This window comes from Antechinus flavipes, chromosome 2 (genome assembly GCF_016432865.1).
Source record: "Antechinus flavipes isolate AdamAnt ecotype Samford, QLD, Australia chromosome 2, AdamAnt_v2, whole genome shotgun sequence".
Lineage (NCBI taxonomy): Eukaryota > Metazoa > Chordata > Mammalia > Dasyuromorphia > Dasyuridae > Antechinus > Antechinus flavipes.
The window spans coordinates 353,885,089-353,907,365 of NC_067399.1; the positions used below are offsets into that span (position 1 = coordinate 353,885,089).

A 22,277-nucleotide genomic window follows, 5' to 3' on the forward strand; every position below is an offset into this window, starting at 1 on the left:
AGAAAACCCCAAATGGGTCACAGAGTCAAACGTGACTGAAAAAATGAATGAAGAACAATTATTGTGGATTCAGGGGCAACATGGCTCATAGTACCATTACTTCTATATATTACAGTTTTCTTCTTACAGAGAATAGGTAGGTCATTAACATCCATAACTCCCACTTTCTTTTCATCTTGTTCTATAACCAACAATCTGATCAAAATCTGCATATTTTTCATATTTGATGCTATTTCCTTTTGACTCAAAGTGAAGCCAAGAGCCAACATTTTATGGGTAAAGAAGCAAATTACTGATCTAACACAAACTAATTCATTAAGCAAATTAAATTTTTGTATATGCTTTTCAAATATAAAGCATATAAGCATTTCCCCATCTTCCTGAATCACAAAGGTATTTGGTGGAAGAAAATGAAAACATTTGCAGAGATTCTTGAGTATAAAGAATACAATAAAAGAGCTATTACAGAAGATTGTTATTTTAACATCTGAAGAGATTTTAATTTCCCATTTTACTTTGAATTATTTGAAATTTAAGTATTTAATAAATTTATTCAAAGATAATGTTGAATTTTAAGAACTTATTGTGATCCATCCATGTGGATACTATTAAATATTACACTGTGAGTTTAAATACAGCTAAATAGTATGTAATGAAGAACATTTTTATCATTACAATTTCTTCCAAATGTTTAGTATTTGAGATTCATACATTTTACACATACCTATCTACTCATGCCATTTTGTTAAACACATATTCTTAAACATGTATGTTAAAGATGTATTCTGAAAACAGATAGTGACAGCTGTAAGAACTATGTTTGCCACAAAGCTTTGTTATCCCAACTACCAAGAATATAAAATGTCAAACTGAAACAATAGAGGTATTTATAATCTATTTAATAGTGGGACACTAATAAGAATACTATACATTTCTCTGAAGCACATTGGTTTTGAATCTAGCATATACTGTAGGTGCAAGAATTCCTAAAAATCAAGATTACTGTAATCTACAATTTAAGTTTTACTACATCAATAAGGCATATTGTATGCATAACACGCTAGGGTTTGTGCTAAGCCTAATCTTCTTAATTAAATTTAACTAAATCTCTGAATTTTTGCTAAAGTTTGATTTTTTTTAAATTAATGTACAAAAATAACCAGCCTAACAGAAAGACCATTTCTGATGAAATTTAGAATTTGAGCTTTGTTGTATCAAAATACAATGAGAGATAACAGAAGTTTATACACAATTTAACACTAAAAAGTTCTCATGCTGATACAATAAAATGTTTTACAATGATCAATTTTTAATGCTTTATTCATTACTTAAAAGAATATACATTTAACATAAACCATACAACATCAGTCATCAGGTCAAACATTCAGCTGGTTTCCTTACAGTTTCTGTCAGGAGTTAATTTAAATTTGATCACATTTATCAGATAAAATCTCACCACATCTGGCATATACACATACTGTGCCAGTGGATTCACTCTACTGATGTACATATAAAATCCGCATGGTATGTGCTCACTGGAGACAAAACAGCGCACACCTGTCAAAAGGTCATTTTAATATGAGATGGTAAAACTATTTGCAAAACACATATAAATTTTCCATAAATAGAATCATATCTGGACATCTGTTGCATAAATTGTGTTTTCCAAAGCTTACAATAGAGCAGCCAGGTCTCAGCACTGCTGGGCACCCACATTGGCTACTTACTTTATTATTGCAGACTGTCCTTTAACATTAAATGCACAACATTCGTACCACTTAAAACTTGGGTCAGGTGGAAGTCTCACAGAGACCACGTCTGTACCGCGGTTGCCCTGAAACAGTTAAATTGGCTTTTAAAGCCTCTCAGATATAACAAGATTTTAAAACATATGTCATGGAATGTTCTTCATGCATCATAGCAGCTCATACCTTTGATAGAACAAGCTTTAATTTTTCCTTTCTTTACATTCACTATTCACAGTGAAACAGGTGCATGTTTAAGAGTTCTGAGGTTGCTGACTGAGCCACAGCACAGCTGTGTACCACAGGTCGAAATTCGACCTTATATATTACAATCTAGCAGTATTTGGCTGGCCAAATTGGCCCACCCCTGCCAGCATGTGGGCACTTCTTCGTTTTTAATCTACTCTTTGGCAGCTGACACAGGCGCTGACAGAGAAAAATCCAGTGACTTGTGAGGGATTTCACGACCAATATTTGTTTGCAAGCATGTTTTTATATCTGTTGTGATTTTCCTTTTAAAGAGTTCTGACCATGAATTATATATTCCTTTTCCAACTACTATTTGAAATCTGGGCTAAAAGCTAACTTTTACCTTAAACAGTGTAATTGGATGAAGAGCAAATTAAAGCACATCAAAAAGAGCAAATTAAAGCACACCAACAAGATCAAATTAAAGCACACCAAAAAGAGCAAATAAAAAAAATCCAATGATTTGAGTTTTCTTGTTTGTGCAAGTAATTTTTAAAAAAAGATAAAGTGGTGTTTAGCTTACTGTTTTATATTACAAAAATTAGAATGGCAATGGTTAATATCAACTATTACATGTGATGCAAATTAAAGCCTTTGCTTTTCTGTTAAAGGGAACTCATTTAGGATCAAATTCTTTCTCTCCCCTTTGAAATTTCAAAAAAAAAAAAAAATCAATGACATGCTATTAGAATGCATGACTATAATGCATTACATACAAACACACCAATTTATGGATAAATCTATATACGTGTATAAAAAAAAAAAATTTGGCTCCAGAGCACAGAACTCTGACTCACAATAGAAAAAGAAAATGAAAATGCAGAGTCATTCAATGAAAAATAAAGTTAGCCAGCAACCTCAGACAACCATAGCTTGTATCTCTTTAAGGTTTTGTAGACAAATTCATTAACCGTGAAAACCCTACAAATTGTCACTTTCAACTTCTAAACCAATACCCGACTACGTTCTTTGATCAAGAAGTAGAATATACATATATAATTCTATATAGCTAATACTGATTAAACACAGCACAAAGGGGTTAATTCACACTACTGAAAAAACATAATAAGACCCTACTTGCATATGTAACCACAGGAATTGTAAATAAAAAAAGCTAGACGCCTTCGCTGAAGCTTTGCATTTCTCTATAAAAATGACGATTTGGTTCAGTGAAGACACTGAGAGATTCGATGTCCATAACAGCATGCCAAGGTCGGCCCAGGCCTAGCGATACCTGCTCAATAAGGTTATGCACGGGATCCACATCCTGATCAGCCAGTTCACCTTGATCAAAATCAATGCTTTCCTCGGTGACTTCAAGCACTTTAAGGTCAGAGCCACGAAGACGAGCAATGGCAATGAGGTTGTGAGCCCACACTGTGTAACCTTAAAAACACAAGAGACCAAACTGTAAACTATCTTATGTGGAAAACCCTTTTCTTATATTAGTGGAAATAGAGGAAAAAGGGAATTCTTTCTCAAATTCTCAAAAAAGTTACAGAGGTAAAGAGCCTGAGTGGTATCTGGCATAATTATTTATTCTAGACTAGACAAACTATTAAGAAATAGGCTGGTTCTTAACTAGCTTAATTATTCTCTGAATCCAATGTTTTTATAAGATCTATGAAATACGCTGAATGTTTTTAAATGTTTTAAAATTTACTAGTAACTTAAAAAAAAAAACCTCAGAAATTTGCTACTGACCAATTCACTTATTTTTTTAAATCATTTTGAATTTTTAAGCCTCATCTCATAATTTTAATCTATAGGAATAGTAACATTTTAAGGGATAAAATTTCTCAAATAGCAAAAAAAAAGTCTTATGAAATTGATTATTGGTAATTATGGAATACTAAGATTCAAATATATGTTATTAATTATACACAGCACTTATTCTTTCTGGGTATCTAAACTCTCAATCTGGCTACCATTTGGCATATTTCTGAATATATTTTCTATGACTTGGCAAATTCTAAGACATGAAAAAAAAAGTATATGGCTACTGTAAGAGCAGCTAAAAGAAGTTCATGATGTTCACAGATTTTGTTTTTAGCCTTACATGATTATCCTGTAACTATTAAAGATGAAGCAAATATGCTTCTGACCAAATTTTTAAACTGAATGTATTTATTCAAATGAGGATGTTCACATTAAGGGAAAAAAAAGAAAAACAGGTTATCATTTGGTCAGCACAATGATCATTTGTACTAATACAGTAAATATATTGTTTTTACTTATCTAAAAGATAAGGCAGTGAAATTTATATACTTTCTCTCTTCCTTTATGCAATTTTTCAGTTTTTAGGGGCATTTGTTTGCTGGTAAGACCAAACAATAAGTTTGTGGCTCATGGCTTAATTCACTGACTCCCAGCCCTAATTTTCTAAGGTCTCAATCTCTACAATCTGAATTTTTCAACTTACTTTGATTTTAAGTAAATTGGTGGGGAAACAACAGTAAAAGGTATAAAAATAACAAAAGTTAAGAAGGAACAATCTTACTGATAAACAATGGTGGAAACATTGTAATTTTATAACCCTCAAGGGAAAAAAATCCACAAGTTTCACAAAAATTGTGCACAAATTTGCTAATATAGTATATAGATGTATACTAGCAATTACCCCAAAGTAATATACAAATTATACAGAATTAGTCTTCATAAAAAATTAGTTTTTTTATTACAAAAAATAGAAGCTCTACATGAAAATCTATCAATAAACTAAAACAAGCTATTTGTTTAAGAATTTTCCTATACTCCTTGACATAGTGAAAGCATTTTTAATTTGAATCTAAAATACCCTTATTTTAAAAGGGCTGCAATTCTGAATATCATCTTGTCATGAGACTTGACCAAACAGAAAATTATATAGGCAAGGCTGGTAAAACCATTATTAAGCTGACAGGAATATGAAATTGTATGAAAATAAGCAGAAATTCCCTTGTTTAAAGATCCTTAAAATATGATTCCACATTTGACAATGTAAAAATCAACAATAATTATTTATTGGTATGACATTTTTCAAATGTAATAAAATGGATCTTTTTATTACATAGCCAAAGACAATCATTGCTGCAAAGGAATACCTACCATGAACTGCCAAAAGGGAGAGCCTTGTGCACCTCCATGCTAATAAAACCAAAGGATCTTCATTTCTGTTGTCACTAAGATCTGGAAAACCAGATGTATCAATCACATCATTCATTAATATAAAATGAGTGAGGAACTTGTCATACTGCCTGGATATCAGGTCAACAACAGCCCCTGAAACACAAGTGATGTAGCTATCAAAATGAATCCTCTCTAGTGGTATACTGGGTTTAAGAATCTTAAGCATGTCATCACTCTTGATATCAAAAGCCATTATATAAACCCGAAGGCTAGTGCTGTTTCGTGTTAGGGCCTTCCAATTTTCATCTTCTGGCATGTTGTCCAGAGACTTGTTCATCAGAGAAATATTATGTACTATGAGAGACAGTCTATGCAAAGGCACATGGTTGTTATTAGCCAAGACTCTTGCCATGTCAGCTGTAAAATCACAGAAATCCAAGGCGAGTGAGCGCAGATTCACAAAGCGCTCCAATTCAACTGCGGTGATAAGAGTGATGTTACCAGTGATGTTGTTATCCAGTAAACTCAGGTGTTCCATGGTGTTGGCAATAGGGTTTGAGAGAGATGACAGTGATGTGGGGGTTACTATTTCCAACATAAACCCACAAGACAGCCATTTCAGTTGCCTGCTATTACCCAGTATTTCTTCAAACAGCTGCTGAATTCTGTAAGTAAAACATAAACCACAATAATTCCATTAACACTTGACTCTAATCCCTTAAACACTGCCTTTCTAGAAAATAATTGCCAAACAACATACAAGGTTGAGATCCATTTTTTCTTGTTTAGGAAATGAACATCTATTCAACATATAAGTGATGCTACTACAATCCACTGTTAACCTCTATATGGAAGATTAATGATTAAGATGCAGTACATTTTATTTGGAGATGATTTGGAAATAGACATTTGGAAACTCACCCTGAGAAAGTAACATTTTATACCAGTATAGTAGAAAAGAGCAATTTTATTCATTCTACTGGTACAGGGGAGGGCAGCCTGAAAAATAAATAATAATTTTGATAGTATCATTTATGTAAAGGTTTACAAAATAGACAAAATTACCCAGTAAATTCAAGGAGTTTTTTACTTTTATTTTTTTTTTTTAAACAACAACCAAAAAAAAATGTCTCTTCACCTGCCTAGAAGTGGAGGGTGCTACTCATGGACCCAATCCCACTACTGATTACTGGCACAGGAGCTTTGACCCATCAAATCAGTTCACCCCCTCCTTAGGAAGTAACTTTGTGGTCCCCATTTCCCAAATTGATGCTAAAACTCAGTGTGAATACTCAATTGGCATAGCCCACTGTAGCTCAGAAATCCTGAGCTCAAGAGATCTGCCAGCCTCAATTTTCTCAACTGACTATAACTGTGTGCTATCATGCCTAGCTAACCGCTAGGAAGTTTCTATGAAAGATAGAGAGAAAAATTTTTTTACTTCTCTCAAATGTAATACTTCATGTAAAAACATGAAACATTACTTTTATCCTATTGCACTATGTCCATAACATATCATGGGGCCTTTTAATGTGAAGTTTTAAAATTTTGATATGAGTGCTTTAGTTTGGTTTGCAATATCTATTTGGACTTTCCTCCTTTTTTTTCCTATGTAGTATGCAGAAATAACTTAAGAAAAATCAAGCTTATTTTTCCCTTTGCTCTAGAACAGGATTTAAGTTCTATCTAGTTGAAACAGACCAGGAAATTTTAACTATATTCTAAAGAATATAAATTTTGAGAAATTAAATTGAATAATTTATTTTAATAATATATTATCCTACTTTGTAAGCATATATGCTGCAGAAGTATACTCAATTAAAAGAAAAAAAAACTTCTTATGGGAGATTTTTCCAAAGAACATTCTGGGCTAATAATACTTTGATGACACCTGACAATAGAAAGCTCTTTTATGTTTGGGGCCACTTTTTCTATCCATCACCCATTAGGGAATGAAATAAGTATTCCATACAAGTGCATTTTCTCAGATAACTGATGATTACTTCAAATATCCACATTTTTTATTTTTAGCTATTTGGGGTTGAAATTTTTCTAAAATGTATTACATACACTTTAGATCTATTCTACATCTAAAACCAACAGAATTATATAATGTTAGAACTGGAAGGAACTTAAGAATTCATCTAGTTTAATTCTCTCATTTCATATTACTTGTCTATGATGATATTAAGTGTCAGAATTGACATTTGAACTCTAGTTCTAGCATCAAGTCTGCCGTTTCGTTCCACAGAGCATACAGAACAATTTTTGGTCTTTTTTTAGTGACTCAGAGTTATTACTATAAACAATAATTGTTAGATTGTATTGTAATTCAGTGATGTTCTCAGGGTCTACATATTTGTTACATATGGTTATTTGTCCCAATACCAAATATCCCCAGGCTACAATTTTTGAATTCAACTGTCTGCTTTTTAAAGCTCTCTGGTATCATTTTTTGGCAGCTATTTTTTGTTATTGTTCATATGTTTGCCTCTAGTATTGTACCTACTCTAATTTTTTTGTCTGTTTGAAAAAAAAAATCAGGCAATGAAACTTGTCCTGGCACATAGTAGGCACTTAATTGTTTTTCTCTATTAAGATCAAATGTCTGCTGGGTAAATCACAAAGAAAAAACTTGCTCTGAAAAGGCTCTACTGTAGCAGAAAGAATGATAGAGTTAAAGATCTGTGTGTCACCAGCTCTGCTACAGGCTACCTGAATGAATTCTCTCTGGGTTTCAATGTCCTCTCATCTGGAAAAATAATAAGTTGGACTTTTATCATTACCATGATCCCTTACAGTTCTAAATTTAATAACTGCATGAAATGAAATAAAATTCTATTAATGCGTGAACTTTGTCACCTCTATTAATAGGGATATATTATTTAAGACTTTTTTTTTTTTTTTGCTCCCTTTCAGGTATTTATTAGAGTTCTGAAAAGTTGGCTGCTAGGCAAGTTATCATTAGACAAATGAGCTGTTATATTTTGTGAAAGGTAGTCAGCCTTTCTTTCCTAATAATATTATCCACTAATTCTCTTTGTTTCCCTTAGAGTATGAAGAGTTTTTTGCTCTAGAAAGTTTGAAATAAATTTTTTGCAGTTTTAGGGCCAGGAAGAAACAATCAGAAATGAACACTGTTGCTATGATAGTTAGAACCACTGGATTTTTGTGAGGCTAAGAAGAATCTGAAATAAAAAGATTAAACTCAGATTCTAATTCTTTTATCATTTTCTGCCTGTCTTACCAAAACCATGGAGGAATGGATATGATTATGCCAGTGACATACAGTAGATATTTTACAAAAGGTACATGCTCCCTGCCCTTAGATAAGCTATCACTATTCTATATAATGAAAAAATTAGGAAGTGATCTTTATATATAGCTGTACAAGTGATGGGTCACAGTTGTTCTTTGGTGGATACAGAAAGAAAATGAAAAACAGAAACAGGTATATTCCTGAAGAACAAAATGGCTGTCTTTTGCAAAGGCTAGAAACTGTTAAATTTATGATAGATGGGGATGAAAAGAAATCAGTGCTCAAAGAGAAAATGTTAAAGTCTTTAATTTAGTAAGCTAAACAAAATTAACTCACTATAACAAGATTAGTTCTTATCCTTAAATAGATTGATTACTTTTTGCACACACACAAAAAATCAGTGGCTATAACATAATGACTAAATTATCAAACAACAACATTTTCTATTCTACCTTAGCTCTGCTGGCAGTAGAAATGCGACAAACTTCAGCCTTTCAATGACCAAGTTTTGAGACCCATAGTTTGTATTTTTCACTGGCTAATATACAGTAAAACTGTGATACAAAAAAACAATTTTCCATAATCAATATGCTCCATTTTCTAAAGAGTAGTATGATGGGGAAGGGAAGACAGAAAAAAAAAAGATAACAAACTCAGATTTTTATATTTATAAATAATGTATGACCAACATTTATAGCCTTTTTTTCCCTTGCTTTTGCCAATATTGTTCTCTTAAGGATTTTGTTGCTCAGAAATATATTTCCAAATTATTCTGAGAATTTCAGTTATAAAGTCTATCACAGCAATGTTTAATACTGTTTATGTATAAAATTATTTAGTTACACATGCAGTTTAATAAATCAAACAAGACTGATCTGACCCATTTGTTTTATAATTATATATTATACGATAAGCTCCATGAGAAGAGGGAACCACATCTCATATAATCTCTGTATCCTCCCCAGCACTTAACAGTGCCATACATGAAGTAAGAGTTTAACAAATATTTGTTTAAGTTGGAAAAGAAATACCACAGTGTAGAAAGAGTATTGTTTAATCTAAAGAGTTAGAAGGCCTGGCTTCAATTGTTATTTCTAGCATTTATTAGTTTATGACCTAAGGCAATTAACATAAACTTTCAAATCCTTATTTTTTTTTCTCTGTACAACAGGAGTTAATGTGAATCACCTATTTCAGAAGGTGGTTATAAGTAAAGTGTTTAAAATACTTTAATAGATAATATTATATTTAAATACAAATAATATTTATATTAATAATTAATATTATATAAAATAAATACTTTAACAAATAATATTATTTACTACAAAAATCATTCTTTTAAATGTAACAATTCTAAGAAAGGGGGAAAAGAAATTTACAAGTTTCCTTAAGCATCAATTAGATTATTCTAAGTATTGACATGATTAGTAACATGAGATCAGGTTAAGTAATTTTTTTTTTTTGTACAAGAATATAACATTACATTTATCCCTATTAAATTTCACTGCATTCTATTTAGTTGATCATGAAAAACTATGAGATATTTTTGGAATCTTAAGTGATTCTATCATTCAGTCTTCAGATTTTTGCATTCTGCAAATGTGACAAGCATACCTTCTAAAAACTGTATTCAAGTCTTTGATAAAAATGATAAGGAATTCAGGGACTAATCCCCGAGGTATGCCAATAGAGATCCTCCTCCAAGTTCACATCCATTGATTAAAGACAACTCCATCAGTTGGGACAATTGATCAGTTTTGAATCTGCCTAAATATTCCTACCTAAATAGGTTATTCACCATTCTTGATAAGTGAACTAAACTTTCCTGCATTTATGCCACTGTTCATATTTTCCAATATCAACATCTATTTAAATGCTTCCTTTTCTTGACTTGTTTAGCCAGCAAGCATTTATTAAGCACCTACTATGTGCCAGGCACTGTGCTGGCACATAATTGAATTTCTCTCTATCCTTTAAGGTCCCATTCTAGGTAAGTTTCATAAAAGTGATATTAATGCTCTCATTCTGTAATGGCTTCCTGCTTATACAGCACAACATTTTCCTTACCTATGGTAATTATTTGCAGGTAAAAACTAAATCAAATAGGTAAAGGACTAAATAGGTAAAAGTTAGGACCTAAACTTTGAATCTCTACAGTTTTATACACAGTAGGTGCTTAATAAATATTGAATTGAATTAAATTATTTAACTTACTGCTTAATTTTTTTGCCATCTGGGTCCACCTTGCTGAGGTATATATTTGATAAACTTCCTTGCTGTTGCAGAATACTTATGTCTCCAAAAAGACTAAACTTCTGGAGGTTCCTACAAGGGGAAAAAAAAAATTATAACCTGAATTGCTCTATACATAGGAATTTTTACAACCTAGGTTCTTCAGTTCATTGTTTCAGGACAAGAAAAAATTCAGTGTCTAAAAGACTAGAATAGTCAATTTCCTATCAAGAAAAATTAGATTTGGGAATTGAAATATTGCAGATGATAACAATCTTACCTTTTCCTATCATTTCAGTTGCAAATCATTCCTTCTAATTTTGTTCCAGTGACATTATAAAGACTAATGAGGTGTTTTGTTTTACCTACCTTATGCTTATCAAATTTTCCACTTTCCACAAACCACTTTCCATATGGAATATTGGAAAATCTAGAAAAATTCATTTTGGCAAAAAGAAAAGTGCTTGTTTCTTTTAAAATATTTTAAAATGACCAAACTCTCATCTCCTCAGTCTATACTGAGATCATGAAGTTTAAAAAAAGATCAAAACTACTCCAAAAGATACATTTATATATGAAGTTCCACTGGATAGTGCAGCATCATAACTTCTCCATATTATTACCATGGTTTTTTCCCAGCTCTAAACTGCTTGTTAGATTCCTAATTGGTATATATACAGAGGGCAATGATTTATTCATAGGATTTTTTTGGGGGAAAAAAGAAAAATTTAAAGTTTGCTTTTATTAATAGCTATAATTTCAAATGTATAGGAATACTGCAATGTTAAATTTTCAGCTTCCATTGGCACTTAGAGAGTTCTTTCTATACAATCCATATTTTATCTTCTTTGACAACTTCTTGTTCTTTCCTCTCTTCTAGCCCACCTCCCCTCAATTTCCAAAGGCTTTGACCAAAAATATTTTAGATGTTATACAGAAGATGTATGACATGTAATTAAACTGGATAAGGAAATAAGGTCTCTCAGAATTCAAGGAGATAAAAAAAAATGAGAATATTTGAACACTTTCTACTACTCACTTCAGTTCTTGCATTTGGTAACAAAGCTTTCCAAATAAGTGATAATGTGATAAACTAGAAAAGGGAAAAAGGAAACTCCTACCCAAATTTAAGTGTCCAAAATATTTTTATTAAAGGATACTCTTTACTATATATTCTGGTGATGGAGACGAGAAGCTGTGGTAAGGCAGCTCCAGAGATGGTTTTCCAACTTTCTATTTCTGTCCAGGGTTCCATCCTGAGCCTTCTTCTCCTTCTTCCTCTCGTGTAGTTCCCTTAGTAATCTCATCAATTCCCATGGACTCAAATATCACTTGTATGCTGATGATTCTTATATGTCACCTTCCCCCGCTGCCTCCCTTTCCCTAACTTCCAAACTTTCCTATTACCGTCAAGGTTCAAAAACAGAGGTATCATACTCAATTCCTCACTCTTACTCATCCCACATATACAATCTACTGTCAAATACTGTCATTTCTACCTTCTCAAGATGGGCAGATAGATGTGTTGTGCTGTCTATGCCCATCTTACTCCATCACTAGGTCTGCTGGTTGCTCTCTTCTGCTTCATATCTCTTTCCAGTCTATCCTTCATTTCAATATCAAACAGAAAAAAAAGAGGCACAGATACGACCATGTTAACCCCTACTAAAAAAAAAAAAAAAAAGAAAATTCCAGTGGCTTTCTATTACCGCCAAGATCAAAAATAAAATCCTTTTTGGTGTTCAAAGTCCTTTATAACCTGGTCCCTCCAACCTTTTTAGTATTCTTATACTTTATCTTCTTACTCCTCTCAATTTACTCTATGATTTAGTGACACTAGCCCTTCCATTCCTCAAATGGAATTTATATAACTGAGAGCTAGAGGTTCAAGATCACTGGTGAAAGCTTGTTAATCACTATTGAATGAATTCAGCAGGATTATTAATATTAATACAGTTTAGCTTCAGGAAGTTTCCTTTAAGTTTAGGCAAAGGGACCAATGGGAGGAAATGATGGAATAGTATTCTGTCCTAACCCTGAAGGAGGCAAGCTAGGCCAGCAGACAGGTGAAAGAAAAGGAAAAAATAGTGTTTCTCTAATCCTCTGCAGGCACTATTTTTCTTTCAGCCTCCTAAATTCAATTATTTCTAAATTCAAAATGAGGCTATTTGGCCCCAGATTGGCATTTATCTATGAAGTTAGCTACTTTAATCAGTGAAAGTTAAAGAAACAACACTGGGAGCCAATTGATATGGGTGTAAATCTTTTCAAGGTATTAGGAGAGCTAGTAGGATGGTTTTAGGGATGTGTTCAGTTTTTTCCCTCCTATCCTCATGATTCTACTTGAGGATGGTAATTTGGATTCTATAATGTAATAAAAATAAACTTCTATTACACAAAGACCTTAATAATGACAAATAGATTTTAATTATTTAATAATTGTGTAAGCATGTATTATAGTAAGCAAGACTAATCCAATTATATTCCCCAGGTGGCATATGCAATCAAAACTCTTAAAAATCAAATATATATAATAAGGATTAGAGAAACTACAAACCAGAAACTATAAAATGGATCAAAGAAGTCCCACTTTAAGGGACCTCATGTCAGCATCTCTATCTTTTAATAGTTTACAAATCGAAAAATCCCAACAAATATGCCTTTCTAAAATGACACTACTGACTCAGTCATCAGAAAACATCAGAAAGTTTTCTAAAATCATTTTTTCTAAAAGTTTTGATGAATTATACCACCTTCACACTCTTAGTTAGTAAGCTTTATGAGTAGCTAAAATTAAGAACTATCATAGAGCTATGTCTTTATTTGGGCAAAATTAACTGACATTTTATTTTTCAGAAAACTAGTTGCTCATATCCAACATATAAAGGACTGCTTGCCATCTAGGGGAGGGGGTGGAGGGAGGGAGGGGAAAAAAATCGGAAAAGAAACAAGTGCAAGGGATAATGTCAATATAAAGTAATCATTAAATAAAAATTTAAAAAAAAATAAATAAAAAATAAACTAAGAAGTTAATGAAAAAAGAAAAGAAAAGAAAACTAGTTGCTGAATTTATTATCTTCATACTAAAAAGCCTTTAAAAATTGCTAAAAACTTTAGACCCAACAAGGAGCCACTAAATGTTTTTTTGTAAAGGAGAATTATATGTACAAAAGATTTGGTGCTCCTTCTATCTTATTCCTTAGATCTGATTCTGTTTGGCAAAGGAAGCTTTCATCCTGATAGAACTTAGAACAATTAATAAAAATGTTCTTTGCTCTTAATTCTTCTTCATAAATGTTATAATATTTCTCAGTGTTAGGACATTACTATCTTTGTTAGTTATACCAACCTGAGTTTACTTTGCTTAAAGAAGCAATTTTTTTGACCAGCAAGGTGAAAGTAGTGACCATGTTTGAAAATGAAGAGAGAGGTTGGTTTAGACCAGAGAAGGCAAAGATGAGCTGGAGAGAAATGTGGCTGGATGGAATGGGTGAAGAAAGTAAGGAATATCTTCTTGGTGTGTTATAAATTTAAAATAGTTGAAAAATATCAATGAGGAGGGAAAGCATTATAGACATGGAAGTCAGCTAAATTATGAGGAGCTTTGCATACGAAACAGATTCTAGAGGCAACAGTCACTGGAATGTATTGAATAGGGGGTGACATGGTCAAACCTGTGCTTTAGGAAAATCACTTTGGTATCTTGAATAAAAATGCTGGCCTGAATGGAGAGAGATTTGAGGCAGGTTACTGTAATAGTCCATATATAAAGTCTCTCCCCTGACTCAGGGGAGAGAAGAGTGTATTTAAGAGATATTGCAAAGGTGAAATCAAAAGGCCTTGGAAATAAATTGGATATGAGTCTGGGAAGGTGAAAGTGAGGAGTCAAAAATGAAATTAGGTTGTGAGGCTGGGTGACTGAGAAGACAAGTGTTGTGTCCTTGGCAACAATACAGAAGTCTGGAAGGACAGAGAATTGGTGGGGGAAGGGAAAGAGATATTATAATTCAATTTTGGACATGTTGAATTTAAGAGGTCTACATGACATACAGTTTGAGTTGTCCAATATGCAATGACAAATGTGAAATTAGATATTAGTGCAGAGAGATTAGAGCTGGATAAACAAATTTGAGAATCATTAGCAAAGAGCAGATGAGATCACCAATAAAACACTATTTTATAGGAAGAAGGATAGGCAGAGCCAAAATGGTAGAGAGGAAGAAGTAAAAGCTAGCTCAACATATGTCCTCAACAAAGATCTAGAGAATGCAACAGATTCAATTATGATTGGGAAAAGCAAAGAATTAAGTCATAGGGAGGCCTTTTTCCCATTCAAGGAAGTTTCAGAGATGGATAGGAAGGTCTGAATATACCAGGTTTGATTTTTTTGGTAGGGGAGAGGAAAGTCTATCCAGGTATATAGCACATGGCAGCAGTGGCAGGGAGTATTTTAATTCCAAAGACTGAGAGGGCCAAGATAGGACACCAGAAAGGGAAGCAGAAGGTATTCCTGAGCAAAACAGTGTGTGAAGGAAAATTCTATCTCCTACTATCCAATACTGGGTCACAGATCCAGGGCAATGGGAGCAGTTGCCCTGAAAACAACTTCCAAGAAACCTTGTTGCTCTAATCCCTGAAATGGAGAGTAATATCTTAAGACCAAAGAGTAATAACTCAGTCAGCAATTCAAATGCTCTGAACCTGCAAAGGCTTCCAGGAGGTCAACAGCAGCTGTCTGCTGAAACTTCCAACTAGAAACAGATTAAGGGAAATATTACTTAGAAGCAAAACAGACTCAAAGAGGGTTAAAGGGGAAAAAAAAGGAAGGTAGGATAAATATAAAAGAAGAGAATGTTATCCTCATCAACATCAATCATAAAATGCAAACAGAACAAATTCACCCATAAAAAATAAGAGGATAACAGAACAGATTAGAAAACAGAATCTAACCATAGATGCAAACAGGTTTGAAACAAAGATAGTTAAAATAAGGGATTGGAATAAAAACTATTATGCTTCAGCTGAAATAAAAGACAGGAAAGGTAATTATAACATCAGAGAAAGCAAAAATATAAAGAGACCAAATTCATTAATAATCAGAGAATTTTAAAAAGATTTAAAAAAAATCTGACAACAAAAATAAAGCATTAACTAATTTGATTAAGAAAAATTATCTAATTACTATTAGCATTTTAAAAATGAAGATGAGTTCACAATCAATGAAGAGGAAATAAAACCAATTATTAAGGAACTATTTTGTCCAACTATATGCCAATAAAATGAATAATCTAAATGTAACAAAAATATAAATTAACCACTTTAAGAGAACAGGAAATAAACTATTTAAACACACCTATGTTATGGGGCAAAATGAACAAGCCAAAAAATGAACTCCCAAATTAAAAAAAATTCAAGAAGGATTTACAAATGAATGCTACCAAACATTTAAAAAATTAATACAATATTATATAAATTGTTTGGAAACAAAATATGAAGAAGGGATCCCACTAATTCCTTCTACAACAAATACATGATCTCAATATCTAAATAAGGGACCAACAAAACTGAAAAATAACAACAACAACAACAACAATAACAACCCATAAAACAGTATCTCTTAAGAACATTAATACAAAATTTTAATTATCATCAAGGAGACTACAGCAAAAATATTTTATGAAGATATGCTAGGACCAGGTCTATGACTAGGCTGGATTTATACCAAGAATGTGGGGGTTGATTCAAGATTAGGAAAACTAATTAGGAAAATTAAATGGAAATTATGGGAGAGTTTCACAGAAGCTGCAGATGACAGGCAAAGGTTAACAAATGAGAGAGCCTAAATGACCAAGTACTTAACCCAAATTTTACAATAAGGTACTGTAAACAACCTATAAGAGAAAAAATTTAGACTTCTACTCTGGTATGAAGGGAGGTAAAAAAATTTTTATTCCTGAAATGTAGAATTTAATTGGTAATTACCAATATTATTACCAATAAAACTCATCAGGAGGAGATAGAAAGGAAAATTTTATTTAAATATACACAAATAGTATAAATACTTGACATTCTACCTGCCAAGACATTGACAAGAACCATATAAATACAATTATATAACACTTCATATAAATAAGGCAGATCCAAATGTGGAAAAATATTAATTATTTGTGGGTAAGAGAACTCAATATAATAAAAATGACAACACTTAAATTAATTAACTATTCAGCACCATATCAAAGTAATATCAAAGCATTACTTTACAGAGTAAAGATCAAGAGTATTAAAGGAGCCAATTAAAAAAAAAAAAAAAGTCAAGTTAGGGGGCCTAGCAGTACTAGATTTCAAACTATACTACAAAGTTGTAACTGTTGAAACAATTTGGTGCCAAATAGGAAATAGGATATTTGATCAGTGAAACAAATTAGGCACACAATATATAGAAGCGATAGTAATCTAGTGGGAAACTATAATTGGAAGACTCTTGGCATAGAACATTTCACAACTTTAATACCAAGATAATAAGCTCAAAATGGGTATGTTAGTCAACCATAAAAAGGGTAACATCATAAGGAAATTAGCTATCAGGTTGGGAAGAATTCACGGTCAAACAGGAGCTATCAACTCTTCACAGGAAGTAAAATGGATAATTTTAATTACATAAAATGAAGCTTTTGTACAAACAAAACTAATGCAGGTAAAATAAAGGAGAACAAAACCCAAGAAAGTGAGAAAAATATCTACAGCAAATTTCTCAGATTAAGAACTCATTTCTAAAATGTAAAGGAAACTGAGGCAAATTTTCAAAAATATAACTATTAAACAACTAATAAATCATCAAGAGCTATAAATAGGCAGTTTTCAGAGGAAGAAATCCAAGTTATCAATAGTCGTATGAAAAAATGGTTTAAAATCACTATTAAAACAGTAATTCTGGGGTGCTACCATCTCATCTATCAGACTAAATGACAAGGAAAACAACAAAAGCTGGAAAGGGAAAAAGGGAAATCAGGTTCATTAATGTGGAACTCATTGGTGGAGCTATGAATTAGTTCAACCATTCTGGAAAACAAATTGGAACTATGTCCAAAAAGCTGTGCAACCTTTGATCTAGTGACATTACCATTAAATATCACTATCATAAAAATATCAAAGAAAAAAGGAAAGGCTGTGTATATATAAAATATTCACACACTGGAAACTCAGTTGATGAATGTCCATGAAATGGGAAATGACTAAATAAATTGTGGTACATGAATGTGATAGAATAAAACTATTGTGCTGTAAGAAATTATGAAAGGGATAGTTTAAGAAGATTCTGGGAAGACTTGTATGAACTGAAGCAAAATGAAATGAGCAGAGGCTAGAGAATAATTTACACAATCATAATATTGTAAAGACAACTTGGCAACTCTTCAATACAGTGGCCAATCAATCTCCAAAGAACTAATGATGAAACTTGCTACCCATGCCTTCAAATAGGGAACTAATAAATTCAGAGAATAGATTAAAGCATATTTTTTTCTTTTCATATAGCTAATTCCGGAACTTATTTTATATGACTATGAAAGTACATTTTAAAAAAAAAGTTTGTAAAAGGTTGTAAAAAATAGTATAACGATGTGAGTAATGGATAAAATCTTGTTTGACATTCAGAGTTAGGTATAACCTAGATAAAAGGTCTACCAAAGGAGACTTAAGAAGGAGCAGTCAGGTAATAGAGGAGAACCAGGAAAGAGCAGAGTCCCAAAAACCTAGAAAGAGAGTTTTTGGAGAGAAGAGGATGACTGACAGTGTCAAAGGCTGCAATGAGGTCAAGAGGGATGAGGATTGAGAAAAGAGCTTTAGATTTGGAAGTGGATAAGGAAAATAAGCTTAATCATCTTTTCTAGCCTTACTTGATTTATTTATTCCCCTTCACAATTAGATTCAGCCAAACTGGTCTACTTATTTTCCTGTATTCAGTATTACATTCCTTATAAGCCTCTATAAAAACTATCTCATATGCCTGGAATGCATTCCTTTTTCACCTTTCTTTCTTGGAATAATTAGTTTCTTTCAAGGAATAACTCAAGTATCATGTCTTCCTTGTATACCTGTTCTCAAATCTGTTATTGTGAATATTTGTTTCTCTCAGTACAATATTATCTCCTTGAAGGAACAGATGATTTTTCTTTTTGTCCTTTTTTCTGCAGTACTTACACAACTTATAATTTCACTGCTACAAAAAACATCCTCTACCAGTACAGGCCGGGCAACTGCTGGACAATTAATTATTTAAGACATTTAAGAGAGCTGTCTGGGGTACTGAGACAGAGTGACTTGCCAGGAGTTACACAGTTAGGTATGTATATGGTGTCTAAACTCAAGTGGAATTCAGGTTTTCCTGATTCCTAAGCTAGCTAGCTATCTCCTACCAATACTTAACAATCTCATATAAATCAGGCTCTTTAAAATTGATTAAGGTTTGCTGGATTGAGATTATTTGCCTTATAGCCCTTTTTGTAGTGGCAAGAAACTGGAAACTGAGTGAATGCCCATTAGCTAGAGAATAGCTAAAGAAGTTATGATATATGAATGCAATGGAATATTATTATTCTATAAGAAACAATCAGCAGGATGATTTCAGAAAGGCCTGGGGAGACTTACATGAAATGATGAAAAGTGAAATGAGCCAAACCAGGAAATCATTATGCACCGCAACAACAATATTATACGATGGTCAATTCTGATGGACATGGCTCTTTTCAACAATGAGATGATTTAGGCCAGTTGCAATAGACCTGTGATGAAGAGAGCCATCTACATGCAGAGAGAGGACTGTGGGAACTGAGGGTGGATTACAACAAAGCGTTTTCTCTCTTTTTGTTGTGGCTTGCTTGAACTGTATTTTCTCATTTTTTTTCTTTTTGATCTGATTTTTCTTGTGCAACAAGATAATTGTATAAATATATATGTCTATTTTGGATTTAACATATATATTTTAGCACATTTAACAAATATTGCATTATTTGCTATCTAGGGAAGAGGATGGAGGAAAGGGAAGAGAATTGGAACATAAGGTCTTTCAAGGGTCAATGTTAAAAAATCATCTTGAATGTTTTGAAAAAAAAAGAAGATTATTTGCCTTAATTGCTGATAACTTGTAATTGCCTTTTGGAAATTATTGGGCCTTTAAGGTAGTGACTCAAAGGAAGAATTAAGAAGCAGTGTTTAACAAATTATAAATATGAGGGAAGACATTATCTGCAAATCTGAGTAATAAATTTACTAAAGAAGCAAAGGCCTTTCTTATTTCCTTTTTTTTTTTTTTTTTTTTTTTTTGGGCTGAGGTAATTGGGGTTAAGGGACTTGCCCAGGGTCACACAGCTTGGAAGTGTTAAGTGTCTGAGGCCAAATCTGAACTCAGGTCCTCCTGACTTCAGGGCTGGTGCGCCACCTAGCTGCCCCATTATTTCCCGTTTTTTAAGTGCATTTTCCAAATTAACTAAAAGGGCATAGAGTCTAGACCTGAGATTTCATTGCTATACCTAAGGTCCAGATGAGGAAAATACTTCTACCAACATAGGTTGGCACCTTCTCTAAAACAAATGCCTAAAGATTGAGAAGTTAAATGATTTGCTCAAGGATCACATAATCAGTAATGTGATAGAGGTACAATTTGAACCCTGACTTCAAGGCTAGTTCTTTAACTACTCTATTATACTAGTAATCACTCTTAACAATTATTTATCTTTATTTCATTTTCCCCCATTATATGACATCATACTTATAAATAAATATTGAATATAAAGTCCAAATACTTCAAGATTATTTTACAGTTTGGCACCAGTGAATTGCCTACTTTTTTTTGTTTGTTTGTTTGTTTTAGTGGAGGCTGAGACAGTTTGGGTTAAATGACCTGCCTAGGACTACACAGCTATAAAGTATTAAGTGTCTGAGGCCAAAATTAAACTCAGGTTCTCCTGACTTCAGGGCTCTGCCTTGAATGTCTATTTTTTTCTTTAAAATTATAAAGACTTTAAAGTCACTAAACTTATTTCTCTCTTTATAGTCTGAGATTTAAAGCTTGAACCAACTTTAAGAGCAAACTAGGCCTCTAGTTTTATGTCTAGACTTGATTTTCATTTTGCAGAAGAAACTCTAGAGTTAGATAACAACCGAAGTCACAATGGTTTTTAAAAACATATCAGAGTGAGTATTTGAAATCAGGGTCCAAAATGCCAAATTCAGCATTTTTTATACTGCATCATAATGTCTTTCACTCAAATCCTAAGTCCAAATCTAGCATTTTCCCCACTACTGTGCAAAGTACTTTAAAATCACGGAATTTTAAAATGGAAAAGGATCTTAGAGGTCATTTGGGTCAACTCTTCACCATGGCTCAAATTCACCTTTATAATGTTCTCAATGGTAAGCAATCAAAATAAGCATTTACTAAATGCTTATTATATATTTGCCAAGCACTTTGCTAAAGATACAAAGAAACAGCAAAAACCAATTCCTACTCTCAAAAGAAATTACATTTTAATGGATGGGGACAAAACATACAAAAATTGATAAAGAAAAATACAAGAATAAATGGAAGACACGAGTCCCAATCAGAATGGAAACTATGCCTACTAGAAGTAGCAATAGATTTGAATCTAAAGGAAGACAGGAAATCTAAGAGTAGAAGGCTGAACAGGAGAACATTCTAGGTATGGGGGACTCAGTCAGTATAAAAACACAGAAATGGAAAAAGATGGAGTCATATGTGAAGAACAGCAAGTAGGCCAATAGGACTGGAATCTTGAGAACCATGAAGAAGATTAATGTTTAAAAGGCTAGAAAGATGGGAAGAGGATCACTTTAAATACCAGAGTTGGTTATATTTGATTCTAGAAGTTAAGAGGAAGCCATTAGTATTTACTGGTAAAGGGATCAAATGTGCAATTTTGGAAACTTTTGTGACTTTTTTGTGACAGTCTTGTGAAGGAAAGAATGGGGTGGGGAAAAATTTCCAGCAGGAAGGCTTAATTAGCACATTGTTGCAATAATCCAAGGAAGAAGTGGACAAGAGTTTGAACTTGTACAATGGATGTTTGAGAAGAAATAAGATAATGTATACACTGAAATTTAAAGAAAAATTACAAGATTTGGCAAATCATTGGATATGTTGGAGACAGAAAAATAATAAAGAATGATACCAAATTGCAAATCTGGATTATTAGAAGGATAGTGCTTCCCTAACAGCAATAATAGATGTCTGGAAGAGAGGAAATAAAGAATAATTAGCTTTTATATAGCCATTTCAAGTCTACAAAGTGCTTTACAAGATCTCATTTGATTCTCAAAACAACCAGAGAAGATAAGAGCTATTCATTATCCCCATTTTATAAATGAGGAAACTGAGGCAAAGGGAAGTTAAGCGATTTACCCAGGATAATACAACTATTAAGTGTCTGAGGCAGGATTCAAATTCAGATCTTCCTGACTCCAAGTCTAGATCTCTGTCCACTATGCCACCTAAATAATAATCTCTGCTTTGGACATGTTGTATCTGAGATCCCTATAGACCATCAAATTTAAAATGTCTAACAGATAAGACTAGAGCTCAGGAGAGAGACTGGGGCTGGATAATTATGTCTGGGAACCATCTGCAGAGAGATGATAATTGAACCCATGGGAGCTGATGAGATCACCAA

General features: G+C 32.8%; 1 protein-coding gene across 1 annotated transcript in view; it reads right to left on the reverse strand.

Annotated features, from left to right (window-relative positions):
• Positions 1-884: 884 nt before the first annotated feature.
• Positions 885-22,277, reverse strand: part of FBXO33 (F-box protein 33) — a 49,846-nt gene continuing 28,453 nt past the window's right edge. Inside the window, exons 2-4 of the mRNA XM_051978068.1 lie at positions 10,576-10,686; positions 5,082-5,767; positions 885-3,380 (exon numbers count right to left, since the gene is read on the reverse strand). Coding sequence (XP_051834028.1) covers positions 3,109-3,380; positions 5,082-5,767; positions 10,576-10,686 — 1,069 coding nt within the window. The 3' untranslated portion in view covers positions 885-3,108. The remainder of the gene's footprint in view (positions 3,381-5,081; positions 5,768-10,575; positions 10,687-22,277) is intronic.